The sequence below is a fragment of the Boleophthalmus pectinirostris genome, unplaced genomic scaffold (assembly GCF_026225935.1).
Source record: "Boleophthalmus pectinirostris isolate CB_2022bp ecotype Guang Dong unplaced genomic scaffold, ASM2622593v1 HiC_scaffold_7, whole genome shotgun sequence".
NCBI classification, from domain to species: Eukaryota; Metazoa; Chordata; class Actinopteri; order Gobiiformes; family Gobiidae; genus Boleophthalmus; species Boleophthalmus pectinirostris.
In genome coordinates, this window is record NW_026571473.1 from 11,939,291 (window position 1) to 11,959,383 (window position 20,093).

At 37.8% G+C, this 20,093-nt stretch overlaps 1 protein-coding gene across 3 annotated transcripts; it reads right to left on the reverse strand.

Annotated features, from left to right (window-relative positions):
• Positions 1 to 22: 22 nt before the first annotated feature.
• LOC110172245 (G-protein-signaling modulator 2-like) lies at positions 23 to 19,819 on the reverse strand. Of its 3 annotated transcripts, none has more exons than XM_020938078.2 (15): positions 19,521 to 19,819; positions 9,021 to 9,242; positions 8,796 to 8,931; positions 8,418 to 8,557; positions 7,470 to 7,593; positions 7,276 to 7,391; positions 6,060 to 6,215; positions 4,843 to 4,951; positions 3,877 to 4,042; positions 3,649 to 3,746; positions 3,289 to 3,468; positions 2,383 to 2,482; positions 1,993 to 2,175; positions 1,433 to 1,548; positions 23 to 888 (listed from the first exon to the last, which is right to left on the reverse strand). In XM_020938078.2, exons 2-15 carry the CDS (start codon positions 9,239 to 9,241, stop codon positions 721 to 723), a joined length of 2,013 nt encoding a protein of 670 aa, XP_020793737.1. In that variant the 5' UTR covers position 9,242; positions 19,521 to 19,819; the 3' UTR covers positions 23 to 720. The 3 variants fall into 3 exon arrangements, with proteins under 3 accessions (XP_020793737.1, XP_020793738.1, XP_020793736.1); XM_020938079.2 differs by having other exon boundaries at positions 2,383 to 2,539; positions 19,521 to 19,815; XM_020938077.2 differs by lacking the exon at positions 19,521 to 19,819 and adding an exon at positions 15,529 to 15,659 and having other exon boundaries at positions 2,383 to 2,539.
• Between the last annotated feature and the right edge of the window lie 274 nt (positions 19,820 to 20,093).

Here is a 20,093-nt window from a genome sequence, read left to right on the forward strand (position 1 = left end):
AATGCTCATGTCACTTAAAATGTTCAGAACACTGTATGTATTTAAATAAATGAAATGTAAACAAATGAGTTTTATTTCTCCAAACTGTGGAGAAGTAATTCAATATAAAAGCTAGAATAAACTCTTTTTAAACACTAGTTGTTCTTTAAAATCTTACATAGAAAAATCCCATCATTGTTGAAGGCATTTACAAATACTATTAAACTGAATATTGAACAGTTTAAAAAGTCCATAGGCAGACAGTTTCACAGGGAGAGTTTCCCACTGACTGTCAACATGAGATGAGTCATATATTTCCAGTCAAAATGTAGCTTGGGTCACTCCTCCATTTGGATGATCCAGTGGAGTATTAAGTATAAAGTGACTATAATTATAAAACAGAAACATCTTTGGTTTGGTTTGGCTCCTGGTCCTGGGTTTTACTGTATGGCTGTGCGCATCACGTACCACCCACAGTCTGAGAGGCTGATTTCCGGAGAAGGCAGACTGCAACCACAGCTACAAAAAGCTATCCATTCTCAGAGGAGATTATGTAAACAAATAAAAATAAATTCAAAAATCTCTGGACTGAACAAAAGGAAAAACTGTCATTGTTTTCTTGTAGCACAGTCAATAAATTGTTCCATTTTGTCCAGTACATCCTGTTATTTTAGGTCCAAAAATAGTGAGTAGTGTTCTTCATACTTTATCCATATGGGGTCAACATGCCACTCCATTCAGTCAGTCTGGTTTTGGTTGTGTGACAGCAGGGGGCGCCATAACACGTTGTTCTTCCATTCGGTTGGACTGAGAGCGCATAATCAGACTGAAAAAGTCCTCATCTGGTACAGTGGGGCCCTTGTTTGAGGAGGAGGGAGCGGCACATCTCTGGTCATTCAGCCTAGATCCCTGAACACAGAATAGTACTGTAAACATTGACTGTACTTTATAAATGTACATTTGAGAAGTTAAGTTGTAGTTGTAGCACATGACCAGAATGACCAAACCGAAATAGATACTGAGACTTGAGAGTTCCTCATATGACTCATTAAAGGCTCCATGTTATGCAATGATATGATCCATGACAAAACATATACAGAAGACACAGAAGTCAAATAATGTTCTTTTATGAATATACTTATTAAAACATACTAACTAGTCCTGCAATCCCTGGACTCATTCAGATCTTAAAATGTATGTAGTGACAAACAGATTTCTTATAGTCCCATTATCCATAATAATAAATCATTTGACACATTTGGCACGTCACACCGTTACCAACAGAGGGTGACAGACTCCAAGTATTGTGTGCACCCAAAAGAAGATAGAGTGTAGAGATGTGTATATTTGGTATTTATAGATATGCAAGATATAATACAAATTAAAGCATGACCATGTATTTTTAAGACATAAAAAGCATGATATAAACATAAATACAGAATATATTTCTTACCTGGCACTTTACTAGCATGTCAAAGAAGACCTCGTCACCCTCCGGCTGATCAGCACTGGCCTCGAGTTGGTCGTAGAGAGAGTGTGTGTGAGGGGGATCTGTACTCGAGGTGGGGACTGAGGAGCACAACAGAACACAGGTCAATAGATGGTTACAAACTTTACATACAAAGGGAAAAACTTGACTAATTTTGATACCACAATAGTAGCATAGTAGCCTATACAGTGTACTCCCACTGTATATCCTTTAACAAGTGCATAATTTTCTCATAACTGTGATTTAGTTTAGTTTTATTTTAGTTGTTTGAGCAATATATTTGTACAAGGAACATAGACAATACATAAAAAGAAAATATGCTGGTACTGAGTAACCCAATAGAAATTCAAAGAGCTTATACAGTCCTAATCCTGTTGCATAGGTACAGTGCTGTGTAGTTAACACAACAATGCATTTTCAAAATAGATAAATAGCAGGCTCATGAATTTAACTTGTTTTATTTAAGATGTAGTTTTGATTGTTGACCAGCTCACTACGTAGAGGTTTGTGTTATAATTAATCACCTTGTGTTGGGGGTGGTTCTGCAGAGGTGTCCGGTGTATGAAGCGGGTTGGAGGTGCTGAGACGTAAGCCAGGAAAATGGCTCAGACTGGCTCGCTGGTCGTCTAGACGACGGGCCTGCGAGCTGGCCAGCAGCTCCAGGAAATGACCAGGATCCTGAGAGGGGGCTTCGCGATCCAAAATAGCTAGAAATATTCATAAGGTGCAACAGTAAGCTAACCTTACAAAACAACATCACATCAAACTAGAAGTGGGAATAGAGACCACAATAGACATGGGCACACTGTATTCACATCATAAAACTGGAGAAACCCAATTATGCAATAAAATGAATAAAACCAACTGATTTTGAATGGTGTGAACACAGACTAAACACAAGGGGGTGCACTCACATTTATTTTCTGCTATAGGTGGGGTGGACAGGGGGGAGGACTGGGCAGGGGGAGGGCTGTGGTCATCCAGGGTGCACCTTTGGTCATCCATTCTGCTGCCCTGGAAACGGTACAGCAGGTCAAAGAAGCCATCCTCACCAATCGTATCCCGTGAGCTCTATAACAGAAGAACTAGTCAGGTGACAACTAAACGCAAGATAATGAAAATAAAAATGAACAAGGATTTTAAATGATTTCTAATTCTTTATGGGGCATCTGGTAAATATTTATCACAGTTTTACATCAGTCAAGTTGCAGTTTGTGGGGAAAAGACCAAAATGAAAATTGAAAACTACAGGAGTCACAAACAAAATTTCATCCAAAATACAGGGACAATTTTTGCACATTTTATGATTGTCTGAACAATCAAGAAGAAAATGAAAAAGAAACTAAAAGATGTAATCCATAATATCTTCCAGACTAGGGAAAAACTAGGTAAGATTTAGAGATATAACTGTGCTAACTATGTTTTAATGAAATTTGTAGTCTACTCTGTCATACGTACAAATACATTAGGAAAATCAGAATACTATATAATAAGATTTTAAAGGTGCATTCTGTACCTTTTCTGGTGGAGGGTCCGTCAAAAGCTTTTTATTCATGGTATGATATTAAATCTATCTATATTTCTATATTCATGGACCTGGATATTTTTGAGCTATAAAACTATAAAATGTAATCATGTAAGTTAGAGCTTTTTAATGTCACACTGTGGTACCTTCTAAGCAAAGTAACGATATACCCACATAAAAAAGCAGGTAACAGACCCTCTACCAGAAAAGTTACATGATGGACCTTTAAGAAATACAAGTAAATGGTGTGTTTAATTTGGCAGGTCTCAAACAGAAACTAGTCCCGTTTTCATACCTTTGTTGTTATGACTGGTGTGTCCGTCTCAGGCGAGTGCTCGGCCCTGATTTCTGGGTGACCTTTAGCGGGAGTTTTGTTGTTTTTCTGCTTTTTGCTTTTTAACCGGTGAAAGAGGAACAGTTTTGTGGATGCTTTAATGGTGTTCGCTTTAGAAGGCTTTGAAAACACATCCTCATCCTGTAAATTTAAAAATTATAAGATGTTAACATGTTGGTAAGAGATTTATAACTATCATGTGAATACAAGATATGTGCCAAAGCAGGGTTGTGAACGCTATGAAGATTTTTAATACTTACGGCCTCCTGCCACAGATTGAAAATCAGGTACCAAAAGTAAACAACATTCATAAATACTTACCGAGTGTACAGATGAGTCCTCAGTTAAAGCTTTTTCAGGAGTATGACAAGAGTTTGAATTTTCCAAGTTGTCTTTACTTTTGTCAGGACTTTTCACCCCTTAAAAAAGGAAAGCATTTCAAGTTCAAATCTGAATGTATGTACTGTATATAATAAAACGGTATGAAATGCTATTTAAACTACTAGAATTGTGTAAAAATTAATAAAAAAGAATGAAATGCATAAATACCTGGAATGTTAGTGTAATCTGGGTAAAGTGGAGGTAGTGCAGAGCTATTTGTATTAGTATTGTGGTAGATGTTTAATCTATTATTGGAATTTGACTTGAGGCCCACAACTAGTCTCAGGTCAGACAAGTTCATTCTAGCCGTCACCTCACTGCTCTTGTCTCCAGTCTGCAAAATGAAATTACACAAAAGACATTAGTATATAGTATATTTTACGTAAGTTAACGTGATTTTGAGAGTTTGAAACAGAGAACTTCCTCGAACTAGGAAGTACGAGCACATAAGTCCTGTGCTCAGGTCTCTGCACTGGCTTCCTGTGCCTCAGAGAATACACTTTAAAGCAGCTCTGCTTGTGTACAAGTCTCTCCATGGCCGAGCACCAAAGTACATCTGTGACATGTTAGTGTCATATGAACCATCTCGCACTCTGAGGACCTCAGGGACCGGCCTCCTGCTGGTGCCCAGAGTCAGGACTAAACAAGGGGAGTCAGCGTTTCAGGTTCATGCAGCTAAAACCTGGAACAGTCTGAACATGTGAGACAGACTCTTCTGTGACGCTGTTTAAATGCAGGCTCAAAACATTTCTGTTTAACTGAGCATATAACTGAAAGGTTTTCATTCTGCACTCTTCTCTCCAATTTATGTCTCTATTTTTTAATTTTAATCTTCATGATTATTTATGTTTTGATTTGTTTTTATTATGATTTTAATGTATTTCTTATTCTGTAAAGCACTTTGAATTACTTTGTGTACAAATTGTCAGAATGAAATAAAACACCACTCTCAGTACATTTTTGATAAGGCTAACGTGGTTAAAAGCTCACAAGAGTAAATTTTGGACCTTTAAAGCTTAATTCTAATGTCAGTGTATGTTTTGCAATTCCTCTTGTGTCCAGTAGATGGCGGTGTCTCCTCATCAAAGTTTAATGTTTGAACATGCAGTCAAAGGTAAACATGTAAACAATCACCTCTTTGGCAATTTCCAAGTGCTTCTCTGCAAAATACATGGCTTGTTCGTGATTCCCCAGGGCCGTGTGGGCATTTCCTAGACTCCAGTAAGCTCTTCCTTCACCCACTCTGCACATACACACAGAAACAGGCTCAGCCGCTTCAGTTAAGACAGTTATGCAAGTGGTACTATCGCATTGAAAATAATACCAACATCTGGTTAGCATGAAACAAAATAGCTGTGAAAATTTTGCAACCCATACCTCATACAGCAGTGGTTCTCAAACTTTCACCCAAAAGTATCTAAGAAAATATTTGTATCGTAATCTAAACCAGGCTCATAACAGGATTGTATTAGGTTTAACATAGTCTAAAGTGGGATTAAATAATGAGCAGTTTTAAACCCTCTATTTGAGCTGTCTGGATAATGATTAATTAATGATTAAATAAAGGGGACGGCTTTAAAGATAGGACCTTTTGACTTTCTGTCATACTCAATCATGCTTCTACGTATTTTACTTATATAAACTTGTATTCATTATGTGAAAAATAAACACATACACTAAACCTGTCTTAACCTCGTATGAATGCAGCAACATGAACTGTAGAAATGTAAATAATATATGGATGTGGTGACTGATACTGAATGGGACTATAGTTTTACTTACTGAGAGACTGGACGAATTACTGCATTAATATACATTTCCAATTTTGCCGTAATGGGGCACATTACCGCCTCATAGTTTTTTGGGTTTTCTTTACATGCATTATCCCTGATAAATAAACAAATAAACTAAACTAAACTAAATACAAAACAGTGATATTCAAATTAGGACCAAAATATAAAATTAAAACATAAAATTAAAAACACTAGACTGGTAATAATGTGTACCACCAGAAGTAGCCCATGTACCACAGTTTGAGAACTACAGCCATGGAGAAAGTATATAAATTACTACGTGTAGTGGACCGTAGTAGTCATTAGTAAAAACAATATCCCTTTTCCTTAGATGCCTTTGTAATTCTGCTGTTCACTTAAGCCTGAGGGCACAAACTGCTAAAAACAGCCAGTCAAGTAATTTGGCTAAGGCCTGCCCCATTACTCCAACACACAAATACACACAGGCACACACACCCTCTCACACACAGGCACTCACACGCGCAAAGACACAAACACACACTTCAAAGCCACTTGAGGAAAAAAAGCTGACAACAAATGGCACATAGGCCAAGTTACCGGTCATTAAGGTCCTGTGCTATAACCAGATGCTTGAGGTGGTAGTCAATGGCTCTCTCATAGTCGTGTAGCAGAGTGTAGGTGTTGCCCAGGCTGTAACAGGCTTGGGCCTCCACAGCTCTGTCCTTCAGAAGTCTGGCCAACTGAAGTGTCCTCCTAGGGGTGAAAGAGCAAAGGAGGGACAGGGTCAAAGGAATAAGTGTCAAAGGACTAAGACTAGCAACATTTTAAAAAGGTGCTATACTGGATTTTTACTGATTTGAAAAGTTACAAAATACAACTAGTTTACAGAGGTTCAAAGTTATTCCTTATTTACCTTACGCATTCTGATCATCCTAATAATTCAATGCAATGAGTAACAGTAAATCTTGCAACAACTAGCATGCTAACGTACACTTGCACTTGCACCGATTATCAGATAAAATGCTTAGTCGACACGCAGCTGACTTATTTTGACCTCAAGAGCTGCTTATACAATATATCTGTACCAGGGCAAGACAAATTTTGCAGAAATAGATGGGAAAAGAAATCAAGCACAGGGCCTTTAATACACAAAGAGATACTTATTTTCAATTTTCTATCTGCATGACCCAGTGAAGCGCTCTACCACCACTTTAATTTGAGGGTCAAAGGAAGATTGTGAATGAATGTAGAACAAAGATAGGACTCTGTTTTCAACTTCTGATGCTATTCCAAAGATCCACGTAGCAGCATTTGAACAGTAATGAATGGTATTGCTTGTTTTTCCATTCCATCATGTGATAATGTACCAGGAGGTCTTAGAAGCCATTATTACTGTATATGTATATGGTAAAATGCTCAAAAGGCAATTTGACAAACACTTTTACAATTAAACGTCTATGATATTGCTACTTATTTTACTTTCAACAAGATAAGTTTCTCATCTTTAGTGAAATAGGGCTTGATCTATAGATGATCAGTCATTAATATACTCATATCAAAAAAGCAAGCAAGCAATTTAAGGTCTGTGTTTTACAAAATCACAAAATAGGCACACTAATACTATGTGATGTCATCAGGAAGTCAGACATTTTTAAAAGCTTCAAGTCAAGAAACATTTTAAATTTCAATTTGCATGTTAGGGCTGTGGGAATTAGTAACTGGATACACAAATAAATAGAGTTCAGTTCATGAGAAACACCAAATTCACAAGATACTTATGCAGTTTCTACAGAGAAGATTGATAATTACTTACTTGTAATGACTAGCTGCCACATCAAACTGGTTGAGAAATATGTGAGCATTGCCAAGATTACAGTGGGCCCTCCTCTCAGCAGACTTGTCTCCAAACTCCTTCGCAATGAGCAATCGCTATAAAAAAAGTAGTCAGAATTAATGGAAAAATTTTCATTGGTGAGTCTGGGTTCAGGAATTACTTTGGTCATTTACCTTTTCGTGTGCTGCTACTGCTGATTTGAAGTCTCCTAACAGATAGTAAGTGTTACCTAGGTTACCATAAGTCCGACCCTGGGCTGGTCGATCACCCAATTCCTTCACCATGGATAAATTTGCCCTGTGTTGAGTAGAGACACAAATTAATTCAGGAAGTACACATATATTTTTAAAAAAGGTATCAGTTTCTTTGTATATATTTTTTAAATATAATTTTTAAAATGTTTGGATCAATATTTAATCAGATTTGTTTTTTTTTATTAATTGTAAAATTCTTTCCCAGCATTTTAGTGTTATCACAAGTACAGTAACTTATTATTGGGTCATCTGCTTTTTTGGGTGCTTATATTTATTTTTACTTATATTTAGATGAAAAAGGGTGATTTATTATTTCAAAACATGTGAGAAACTCCTTATAAGCGGACATTAAAAGTGCACTGTGTAGCTTTTCTGGTGGAGAGTACGTCAAATGCTTTTCTCCATGGAGATGCTATTGCTTTGTCTGGAATGATTCATAGCACAGCATTAAGCCTTCTTCATGGAGACCAAACCAGGCCAAGTTACAGGTCAGATCTGTGAGGAGGCAATCCCGCTCACCATCAGAATGGCTATTTTTTGAGGTATTTCTGAGCTATAAAACCACATGTATTTGAATAAATGTAAGGTAGAGCAGCTTAATGTCACACTGTGGAGCATTCCAGGTAGATATATCTCCATAGAAACAAGCCAGTGACAGACCCGAACCAAAAAGTTACATAGTGCACCTTTCAGTTTCAGATGGTAATCCTAATGGGTAATCTGGGGGCAGGTCGATCCATAATTTACTGATCATGTAAACGGTATTATTGAAGCTAGTAAAACTGAAATTAAGTTATCATATCTATCAATGTGATGAGTGCATGAAAACACAGTGTATAGAAGTGACACTGAAAATGATGAGCTCACTCGTAGTACTGTGCAGCCTTCCTCAGAGCCACACGTGCCTCCTCTGGAAACTCTCCGGGCTCTGCTCCACTCCAGCAGATGCTCTTGCCTTTGGCGTGGTACACATTCCCAAAATTATACAGCGCCCGGGCCTGACCAACCTACGGCACGCACACAGACGGAAACCAGAGTGACCAGTGTGGTAATTATATGCTTAAAATACACTGACAGCAGACTTGTTTTCTTGTGGGCTGGCAAACTATTTCTAATGTTGGTGGTACATCTGTTTAGAACCAACTGCATGTGACCAAAGTGTGGTTTGAGAGCATGCTGTCAATATGTGACTGAAAATGCATTCAACTACAAACAAGAACAGATTATAGCTTTACTATAACGTACCTTGTCGTACATGGCTCTGGTAATGTCCAAATGTCGCTGGCAACAGACCACTGCTTCATCGTACCGCCCTAGAAGCTTTAGAGTGTTACCAAGGTTACCGCTGGCTTTGGCTTCACCGAGTTCATCTCCAATTGTCCTGAAAAGTAAAATAAACAGTACAAGTATAAACCAATGGAAACAAGTGTGCTTCCTCATAAAACACAAAGGATAACTGTGGAGTGCTACCTTGTGAGGGTGAGGTCATGGCGGTGATATTCCAGAGCTTTGTTATATTCCTGAAGGTGAAAGTAAGCGTTGCCCAGCTGACTGTAAATGGCACTGAGTATCTGAAGGTCCTCTGTTCCAACTTCAATGGCAGATTCAAAGAACGACACTCCGGCTCTGTAATCTCCGGATTTGCACAGCCGCTCTCCCTCTAGAGCCAGGTCCAAACACGACGTCTCCATTCTGTAGGAAGATGAATGAATATTAGCAAAACAAATAGGAGTGTGTATAAATCAACAACCCAAAAAGTAAGCACTCTTGTAATGGCAGAAAGCAGAGGTGGCTGAGCGGCTGTCTCATGCTTCACAGACTTTCAGTGCGGACTTTGCATATCCTTCCCGTGTTTGGTTTGCCTGACCAGCCAGTCCCTTCTGCATTCTGTTTAAATCCAGAAGGGACTGGAATCAGACCATAGAGCATAAAAAACCTCTGTCAAAACTTGAAAGACAGCAGCTTATTTGTATAAAATAAATTCTCCTATCATTAAATAACAAAATATCTTATTAGGCAAAAAAAAAAAGTAATATAAGTAATAGTTTGATTTGGGATTTCTGATTTTGTGAAAATCCATGCTGTTTCTCAGTCCTCTGTTTTATTTTTTTTCTCATTTTCTACGTGTAAGCAGAACAGGCCATGGAAACGGACCATGCATCTCTGATTGATTAGTTCGGCTGTCAATCACCCCCTCACAAACTGGGGAGATGGGATATGGCTCCAGATCCACTCATCTTTGTAAAGTTTTGTCAAAGTGTGTGGCTCTAGCTGACCAGACAAATGTTCGGGTGGGTTTCCTCTGAGCACAATGGTTTCCCCCGTCAACCCAAACAAGCACTATAGGTACAATCCGCCTACTAAGTTACTCCTCCTGACCAACAGCAACAGGACCACGGAGATAGGTAACCAGACGCTACACCACGGCACAAAATGTTTCTGATGAGGTGTCCCAGCAGCACTAAGGATGGGTCAAATACAGAGGACAAATTGATTACGGGGTCAACAAAGTGAACCCTTACGTTAAGACAGAGACAGATTTAGAAGAACCCTATGACAGGCCATGCACTGTCACAGCAGGTGCCAATCCAAACTGTGCTATCTTTGGTGTGTACGAGTCAATTAATCTGTGGACTACACCACACTACACTACTAAACTACTCCTCCAAAATGTACAGTCTATACAAGTAGACAAGCAGGTTTTGTATTATTTGTTGCCTGGTAACATGTAGTTTACACTTTAAGTTCTATAGTTCAGTGTACTATAAAAAACATTTTTTAAGGATTCTTTAAGGACACACTTCTATCGTTGCATCCAGCCTCTGCAATACTTCTAGTTTAGAGACATTATTCACAGGATACAAAAGAAAAGAAATTCAAAGTTCAGTAATGAGCAATCATAGAAGTATCCAACTTTGTAAGTTTCCATAGATTTCCAGAGATGTCATTTCTTTTGCCTGGAATGTTCCACAGTACAAAAAAAAAATCTATAACATCTCCGTGGAGACAAGCAGGCAAGCAAGTCATAGGGCCTCCATGAGGAAAAGTTACACAGCGTACCTTTTGAATGCACTGGAATAACATTTCCCAAACTGAAAACTCCCTTTACAAACAAAATGTGGGACCAAGAAAATCTCTCCAATGTGAAAACCCCAAATAAACCCCAGCATTTCCTGCCTGAGCACTGAGCCCTGGAACTCCAAAATTAGTCAGGAATGAAAATGTGTGCTGTGCATTTAACCATGAATACAGGGTTAACTCCTATGTGTCTGTGGTACAGTGGAGGATCTTATGCCACCAACATGCAGCAGTAGTTCATTCTAGACAGTTAATAAAAATTTTAAAAAGTTCTATTCTCTACATTAGTTATATTAAGTCACTGAACTTTAAGATAATAATGGCATGTTGACATTTTAAACTATAGTAACAGGACTCTTAAGAATGTATATTTCTTGTAGTTTCAGAAATAAGGAGGGTACATTTTGAAAAAACTTAACATAAAATAATTGACATGCAGTGGTTATTCCTTAAAAATAAAATACACAATGAAAGTATTTTATTATGTAAGAAACAAAGTAAAAACAGATACGCGTTCTAACCTTGCACTGCCCCCTCAGAGACACTTCTTGTCCCATGTCAGACCTCTCACGCACAGCACACTTCCTCTATCTACGGGCCTTAAACTTCACTAATGAGGAAGAGCTGAGGAGGAGTGGACCACTCCGTGTGCCATCATTACACAGAGGGGGGTCCATGTAATCACTGGACCAGATTTAGCCCAAGTAACTTAACCTGGTCTCTCTTAATTTCAAACAGAATAGTTTAAAAACACTGACATATAAGACACCAGTGCCCAAACTGTCCATGATAACATACCTGTTGCCTCTCCTCATTCGGATGCACTTGAGGCACTTGGACAAGTAGACAGACATTTTGAGCTTGTTGATGATTCTCTGAAGTAAACAGAGCTCCTTTAGCGTGGCAAACTTCACCCTGCGTTCCCTCTTGTACATACACATAACGCACAGTGCCACAGAGTCCAAGCCTGACAGAATAAAACGACGCCTCCTCTCGCGTCCAATGTGCTTTCCCTCACCGCCGCTAACAGCAAAACAAAGGTTTAATCCGCTCTGGTGACCTCGTCCTTAGCAGCCGGTGTCCAGGACGATTGTTCAGCTGAATGCAGCTTTAATCCAAGTGGTTACTGAGCAGAAACAGAGTAAACTCACAACAGAAATGTTGAAGCCCCCTGTTTACCTAATAGCTGCACTTCTATCCTCAGCCATTGGTCAACTATTTCTCTAAGCCACTTGATGGTGTGTCACTTCCAATTAGTCCAGGCCTCAGTGGTAATTATAGCCACTTTAAGTGGCTCCTGTGAAGTCTAAAGCTACTTGCTTAACACTCCATGAAATAATCATTTGGAAGCAGGTTCTATGGATAGCTAGGGTGACCCTTATTGAACCTATAGGAAAATGGACAGAGGCAAGGCATTTGTAACAACGCTTTCAAGTTCTATACTGTTATAATACAATAAAGACAGACACCTCGTTGTCAATATTTGGCCTTTGTGTAATTACTCATTTAGTTTAGTGGCTGATCCAGGCAAATCCACTTGTCTGAAATTAACTAAGAGTGGACTTGTCCCTGGTGAATGAGACACTGGCACAGGTCACATGACTTTAAATCTGCACCCTCTGCTGACCAAATCCCACTCAATAGTCATGAGATTAGCAAAACTAGGTATGCCAGGGACTGTATCTTTTCAGAGAAAGAGGGCAGCAAATTAGTAGCAGTAAATAGTATTTTATAGCTTCCCAGGAATGTCTGCCACATTTGTTAAGTCACATTCTTCACACACACCTGTCGTTTAACTTCCTGCCTGAAACAACAATGGACTGTTTATTGTAGTCTTTCTATGAACTAAGTGAAGACTTGACTGTTGGCTGTCACTGTGTGCACTGAAGACTTTCACCAACTTGAAGAGACTTGTACATGATGCGTCACATTACAATAAAGTGAAGCAATCTGTGCCTCATAATAACAGTATCCAGCAGCCTGCAATCAGCCTTATCCTCACGTGTGTTTTGGTTGTGATGTGAAATATTTACATGGGTGCTTGGACCTCCTGCACAGCATCATTAACCATGGGACAATATGGTTTCACATTACTGTTAGAAAGAGCTAAGGCCCAGTGTCAAGTCGATCATTTAGCAAGACATGTTAAATGCTCACTTATGAGGAAGCACATTGAGGAAGGAAACCGTCCCGTATCATCCCAAAGTTCAGCAAGTTGACTGAACTTAGTCATGTCAACAACAGAAAATGACATTCAGCAAATGAACAGAAATAATAATGCAAAAGAAAACACTGCCAGGAAGTACTGAGTTTTGAATCTTTTGTAGGTGCATAATTTGGACCATTTCTCTAAAATATAGCGATTTTTGTATCTAAGATTTTTGTAAAAACATAATTAAATGGTGCACTGTGTAACTTTTGTGGTGTGCTACCTGCTTGTCTCTATGGAGATGTTATTGCTTTGCCCTACGGTATTGCATAAGACTTGAATATCTTGCATATTACAATTGCTTACAAGTAATTACACTTGCTCAAAAACAGGTATCTGCTGCTTTATATCTTGAACTTCTACTTTCTATCACTATAGATAAAGTTAATATCATACAGGGGTATGTAGGGGTATTCTAGGCAACACAATAGCACTTCTTGGAAACAAGCAGACCAGCAGTAAACCACCATAACAACAATTACCTGCTACTGATTATTTTTGAGAGAACAGTACCACAATGTTCCACTGCAATATCCCATTATCAAATAGGGATATAACGATATCCAAATCCCTCCATAAATTTTCACGACATGCATCTCACGGTATGATATTTATTGTCATATTTTGAGGAGACTTAACAGAATTGTGAATATGCTATGTTTCTGTTGTAGTACAAATAATTCAGATTTAAATGTGCTTAATAACAGTTATTTTGTCATGTAGATTGGACTTAACAAAGCAAAGCATCATGGTATATGTAGTTCTCTCTGTTTTTAGCTGTTGCTGCACCATAACAATGAATTTAAGCAAAGAAACTTGTTATTTGATATATTGTGACAGACTTTTGACGATTTGATGAAACGATGTTCGGTTACTCTTACATCCCTGTTATAAAACATATTAAAATAGCAAGCCCTAACTGACAAATGTATACATGCATTGTGAGCCTACCTGCGTCTTATTCTCACTAAAAGCTCTTTGTCCAACGCACAGTGCAGCAAAACTATCCCAAACATGACTCCTCAGTCTACAGCTCCAGGACCACAGGGGAGAGCCGTTACCTGCCCCAGCCCAGGCAAAGCCAACATTTTCCAATAAGCGATAACTTTATCATCCCTATACGACGTTATCAGGAAACACTAAGCAAAGCCATGCCTGGATTGTGACTAACAATGAAGGAATCCAGCCGTTATGCTATCTGCGCCGCTCTTATCTGTGAAACTGGAGAAGCAGAGGGAGCGTAAACATGGATGCTCACTATCATATGTACACAAGAGGCATCCCATTCTCAGAGGCATAAAGGTGACAGGGAACAGTGCACACTTAAACATAAACCAGCATTTGAGGGTGAATTTTGATGTCAGTCTCAAAAATAAAATGCTTCAAAATCATATTGACAAGTATGAGCGAGGATATACATATTTTTACTGTGTCTGAATTAGGCGTGTCAAATCTTTCAAGAGTATCTAGTTTCGATATTTTGTAGAAGACAAAATTAAATATTGAATCATTTACCATTATTTTGTGTTAAAATGAGTTTATTGTAAAAAAAAAAAAAAAAAAAGAGGTTTGAAATTGAGTTTGATATTAAAGAACCGTAACAAAACTAACTCAAGGGTTTTTACAGATACTCAGGGGTTCAATTTATGATCAGTATTAGGAACTTAAAAATGTATGAGAAAAAACTATTACACACGGTTACCAAATAGTATCACAAGGACTGTAGGGTGGGAAATTTCTGTGGGAAAATCCAGACTTTCCACAGGAACTTTCTGGATTTGACAGCTGCTTGTGAAGTTATAAAACTGAACAGAACACTTCTAAATATAGTGTTATATGTTATGTGTTACTCAAACAAAACAAGAGTGAAAGTGAGTGAAATTAAAAATATTCAAAAACTGCGATTATTCAGATGACAGGTCATAATTTGGGAGAATTAAAATTCAAAGTAAAGCTAAAAGAATGTTGTTAACCTGTTTGTTTGCCACATTATGTCTACGTTATCATTAATACAATTTTACTTCATAAAGCTGGTCACATACTTGAGGAGAATGTTTATTTTTTTAAAGCAACTGTGAAGTGATTTCACTGGTCATGATGTCTATTGTAAATGATCATAAACTTGTTATGTTCCTTCTTGCAGTAATTGCAACTGTAACATTTGGTTTGATTTATTATGACATCCCTAATTTAAACAAATAGGGTGTTTCCTTTAATGAGAAAGTAATATTAGAAACCATTGGTGGGTAGTTGACTTGAATAACTTTTTAATATATGATATGAACTATTTCAGTGAAAAAAGTATGTAAATCAAGTATGAGGGATTTTTTTTTGTTTTGTTTTGTTTTGTTCTTTTCAAATGTTTTACAAATATATTTTTCTTTTTGATTTTGTGCATTATTTAATGTCATTTACTCCTCATTACATCAACCAGAAATTCTGAATTCTGAAGTCTGAAATTATGAATTTGTAATCAGATTACCTCCAGGCAAATTACTCATTTCCTCAAATGCGTTTTCATGGATGACTATATTATACTTCTACTTGAGTAACATGATACTGAAGTTATGCAATGGTGCTAGGGTACAACTTTTGGCTACTATCCACTTCAGTATCAGAACACCTTTCAAAACCTATTCAAATTCCCATGACAATACAGCATCAAAACAAACAGAAGACTTATCTCCTCACCAGATAAGACCGTCATCCCCTCATCCACACCTGCTGGAGCGTGTGTACAAGTCTGTCCTGTGATCTCTCCTTCTCATACCATTGCACTAAGCGGGCTTCCTTGTAAAGTTCACTTGAGTGACTGAGGATGAGGAGGATTTTCCGGTGACCTCACTCATAGCACTGACTAAGGGCCAGTCAGCTCTGTTTGTGTGATGTGGCTGGCTTGCTTCACACCGCATTTTAAAGAACAGAATGAGCACACCCCAAGGGAACAGCTGTTTATCAAGTTAGGACACCATCGTCTAGCAGCAGTCTCATTAACTCTGTACACATAGAACACAATCTAAAAAGGCAAGTTCAAACCACAAAACTTTTACAACCATCTCGGTAAACTGAACCACATTCTGAAGGTGCACTCTGTTTCACTACTGGTTTCTGCTCGTCTCTATAGAGATGTTATTGCTTTGCCTAATATTCCATAGTATTCCACATTTCTTCATGAAGACAAGTAACGTCACCAGGGCAAGCTACAGGTTGGATCTGTGGAGATCCCGCTCACATCATGTTTTTCAAGGTATTTTTATTTCCCAATAAAAACTCTGGTAAATGAATAAGGAGTTAAATTTAGGGCTGGGTGATATGGTGGTATTGAATTGTTATCGTTGTCATCCCTGTGACAATATGCTCGCTTTGTAATATCGTCATATAGTATATAGATATTTTTAAACTTCTTTTTTAAGCCGCTCTGATAGTATACTTATAGATACTTTTCACCATCCACTTCTCCTCCTATTTGTCAACCTTAGTGACAGGTGGATATAACCAATCACAGTGAAATGTAAACTTAAATAAACAGCAGATAGCTTTAGTTGCCTCTTAAAACTGAACAAAAAAACATGAATTGTGATAAAATCTAAATTGTGATGTGGCTGTTAAAAAATTGTAATATATATTTTCTGGCATATACTGGTAGCCTGCCTCTAGCTTAATGTCATACTGTGGAACATTCAAGGTAATCAGTAACATCTCCAGCATACAAGTAAGTAGCAGTACCCTCCTCTAAAGTTACATACTGCACCTTTAAAACTAATCAGGCAAAAAACTGCTAAAAAAGTACAAAAAATACCTGGTAATACACAATATAATGGCAATCCATCAGAACCTGTACATTTCGTGTTTGGAGTAATTATCCTAAAATCCACCTCTAGGCACTTTACAAGTTTAGCACTAATCTCACAATCTACAACTACATGTTCTAATTAGTCCTAATACTTGTGTCCTCAGCCTGAATTAAACCAGGAACATTCTGTCTGCCAGCCAAGCATGCACCATGACACCCACATCACCCACATCACATCACTACCCACATTACCCACAGAGGTGTAAGAAAATAAATCTGTATCCATTACTGAATAATTTAGTAACCTAAACCTATAGTGAAAGTTATACCATAAAACAAAACATAGTAATCTAATATCACTTATATTACTTTGTCTTAAATGCTCCAACCTCAGCTACTATATAAATACACATTCACATAGTTATTCTGAATGCATCCAATTCTAATTTTGTTTTGTTTAGTCTGTTCCCTTTAACATATGTACTGCCAATGTTGGGAAGTGAACTGAATACATACCGAAAATAAAATATATTCTGAATACTAACTGTTCCTCTTACAGTTCCTCTCATTTGGTGGTATATACAGCTATACAGTTACTTTCTAAAACCAAATGAATACTTGGCAGTACACAATTTAGGCTTCAAACTGCACATAATCAGAGAGAAAAATAAACACTGCTCTTGTGGTGAGCGCAGGTGTAATTCTCCCTTCTCTGGTTAGGAAATACATAAAAAATAGTGAAACAAATATAGATCTGTTTATAAACCAATGTCGCGTTTTTACATTATAATTTATATGCAATTCAAAGTATCTTGCAAGTATCACAAGTATTCAGAATTCAGTACAGTGACTGGGCCATGTAAAGGTGTATGTTACAAAATACATGTTAAAGCAGGTATTCAGTATTCTGTAACTAAATACATTTCCAAAGTATTCTTCCCATCATTGTACACCACATACAATCCTACTCTTACCCTGTTAAATAAAACAGATGAAAACAAACCCTTACAATTCTTTTATTATTAACAAAATTCTCAAACTCTCTTTAACAACACTAAATGAACTTGTGAAAAGCATAATTAAAAATCCCCAGCCTCGCCATTCTCTGCAAGAAAAGCGCTTTGAGCAAAAATTACAACATCTGGTCATCATAAAACCCTCGACATGGTGTCTGAACGCAGAGCTAACCCAGAATGTGAACGCCCTGCAGCCTATCCCTCCCAGCCCAATTAAATAATGCTCCAAAGAATCTGCATTTGAAAAGAAATGTCCAAGAAACCACCAAGAATTAAGACTTAATGGGAACACATTTAAAGAGATCTCCATGTGGAAAAACTATAAGAAAATGCAATGAATGAACAGTATTGTTGTCATTATACTCAGTGTCCAGTGTGTCCAGTATTGTGCAAAATACAATCTTGTTTGGGCATTTTGGCTCATTTAACTGAATAATGTAGAGGGGCAAACTATTATATCATTCCTCAGCTATTTCTTGTGACAGTCAAGACCTCACAGTGACCCCTCTCCAAATTGCCTGTAGCTTGGCATATTTCTCTTGCGCTGGCCTAAAATAGTTTACAGTAGGCAAGTTTTAGTTGAAGAAGTAGTCTCTGAAAACATAAAAATACTCTTAAAGCCAGTTAACCAATATCTTCTACGCCTGTTGGAACAACTCATTTTGAAAGAGATCTCAACAATTATTTGGCAACAATAACAAAAGTAATAGTGTTAGGTAATTCTATTCAAATGTCAGTACTTGCTTTCATGAAAGGAGCACTATAACTTTTTCGTTGGGAGTTGTCACCTGCTTCTTTCTATGGATAAGTCATTGCTCTGCCTGGAATGTTCCACAGTATGACATTAAACACTTCTACCTTGCATTTATTAAATACAGGTGGTTTTATAGCTCAAAAATGTCTACAAAAACAGTCATTCTGACTGTGAGCGTCATCGCCTCTGCACCGATCTGACCTGTAACTTGGTCTTCTTTGGTCTCCATGAAGATGGAAAGGTTAAATGCCATACTGTGAAACATTCCAGACAAAGCAATAACATCTCCACAGAGAAAAGCATTTGACAGACCCTCCACAAGAAAAGTTACAGAGTGCACCCTTAAGTAGGATTTAGGTGAACTACTGCTACTACAACTACCATCATTTGTTTTCTAAATTACCCCTTTTCAACATAGATCTCAAAATAGAAGACTTTGCTGTCTTAACGAGAACAGTTAAGTTCAAGAAATGGTCTTTCAACTCCTACTTACAAAACAGAAGAAACACACCTAAAGACAATTAACCCAAAATCTTGCCTTATGATACAAGACACTCTCATTCTGAAAAATACTCAAATAAAATCAACAATATTAGGTAATTATATTCAAATGTCAGTACTTGGTTTCATGAAGTAGGATACAGGTAAATCACTGTAGAAAATTACATCACTTTTTTTTTTTTTTTTTTTGGGATTGCCCGTTTTCAAACATAGATCCTAAAATAGGAGACTTTGTTGTTTTAAAGAGAACAGAGCTGGTGGAAAGTTTCATAACACCATAACAATGACGTTTACAGTAAGTCACTCTAGTCTACACATTTGCAAATGAGTAAAGAGATTGGGGCAAGCCATCACATGTCTTGCTCAACAGGATGCCAGATCCTGATGGGAAATATTAAATCTGTATTGGCACCTTTGTATTGTCGCATAAATAGCGTACACTATGGTCAACGATGCAAAAATCGTAGGAAAAGTGAAGAAAAGTTTATTTGAAATAGGCAAGAAGCGCAAAAAGCTTGGTTTGACAGGGTAGATTTACGCGTAAAATCAAGATCATCCAAAGTGAGGAAAAACAACAACGCGCCTGACAGACAAACTTTTGGGTAATTTTCAAACCTACCTCAAAAAACACGGGAATTCAGTCAATCCACAAACATGTCCGTGCTTTTTAAAATAAAGTAAATCGCTCCTAAAATCTTCCACACCCGTCGTCTTTGTTGCTGTCTTTTCCAGCTGTTGCTTCACGCTCGCTGCAGCTCAGTCGTCCATCTGGGAGGAAGATGAATGCGCCTGGCTCGGGAAGCAAAGAAGCCACTCCTCGCCCCGCTCCAAAAATCTGCCTCTAATTAGGACGCCACGGTTTGTGCCTTCAAAATACTGATATCAAAACTACGTCAGGAAAAGAGTTTTATTTGGTAAATAGAAGAGAAGAGACAGTATACAAATGAAGTTAAGTTTGTCTTGAAGAAGAAGAAATAAATCGTCTGGGAGAAATCTGTAACTTGTCCCGCTAGCCACATGTGCCAAATAGTGGAAAGTAACGCCACGCAACGCCATTAGTCGACCTCTAGCTCCCCCTGTTGGATGTATCACGTAAATGGAAGACTAGACCGATACACATGGGCTACAACTTTTTATTTATTTATCTATCGCTGATTGTTGGGAAAAAGTAGCAGTAGCGTTTTTACGTAGG

Excerpts from the sequence above, each read along its gene's own strand:
- LOC110172245 (XM_020938079.2), bottom strand. The coding sequence starts at position 9,241 with ATGGAGACGTCGTGTTTGGACCTGGCTCTAGAGGGAGAGCGGCTGTGC. Across the intron at positions 2,540-3,288 it reads CACCAGTCATAACAACAAAG|AGCTCACGGGATACGATTGG; the intron begins GTATGAAAACGG and ends CTTCTGTTATAG. Across the intron at positions 1,549-1,992 it reads AGAACCACCCCCAACACAAG|TCCCCACCTCGAGTACAGAT; the intron begins GTGATTAATTAT and ends TGTGCTCCTCAG.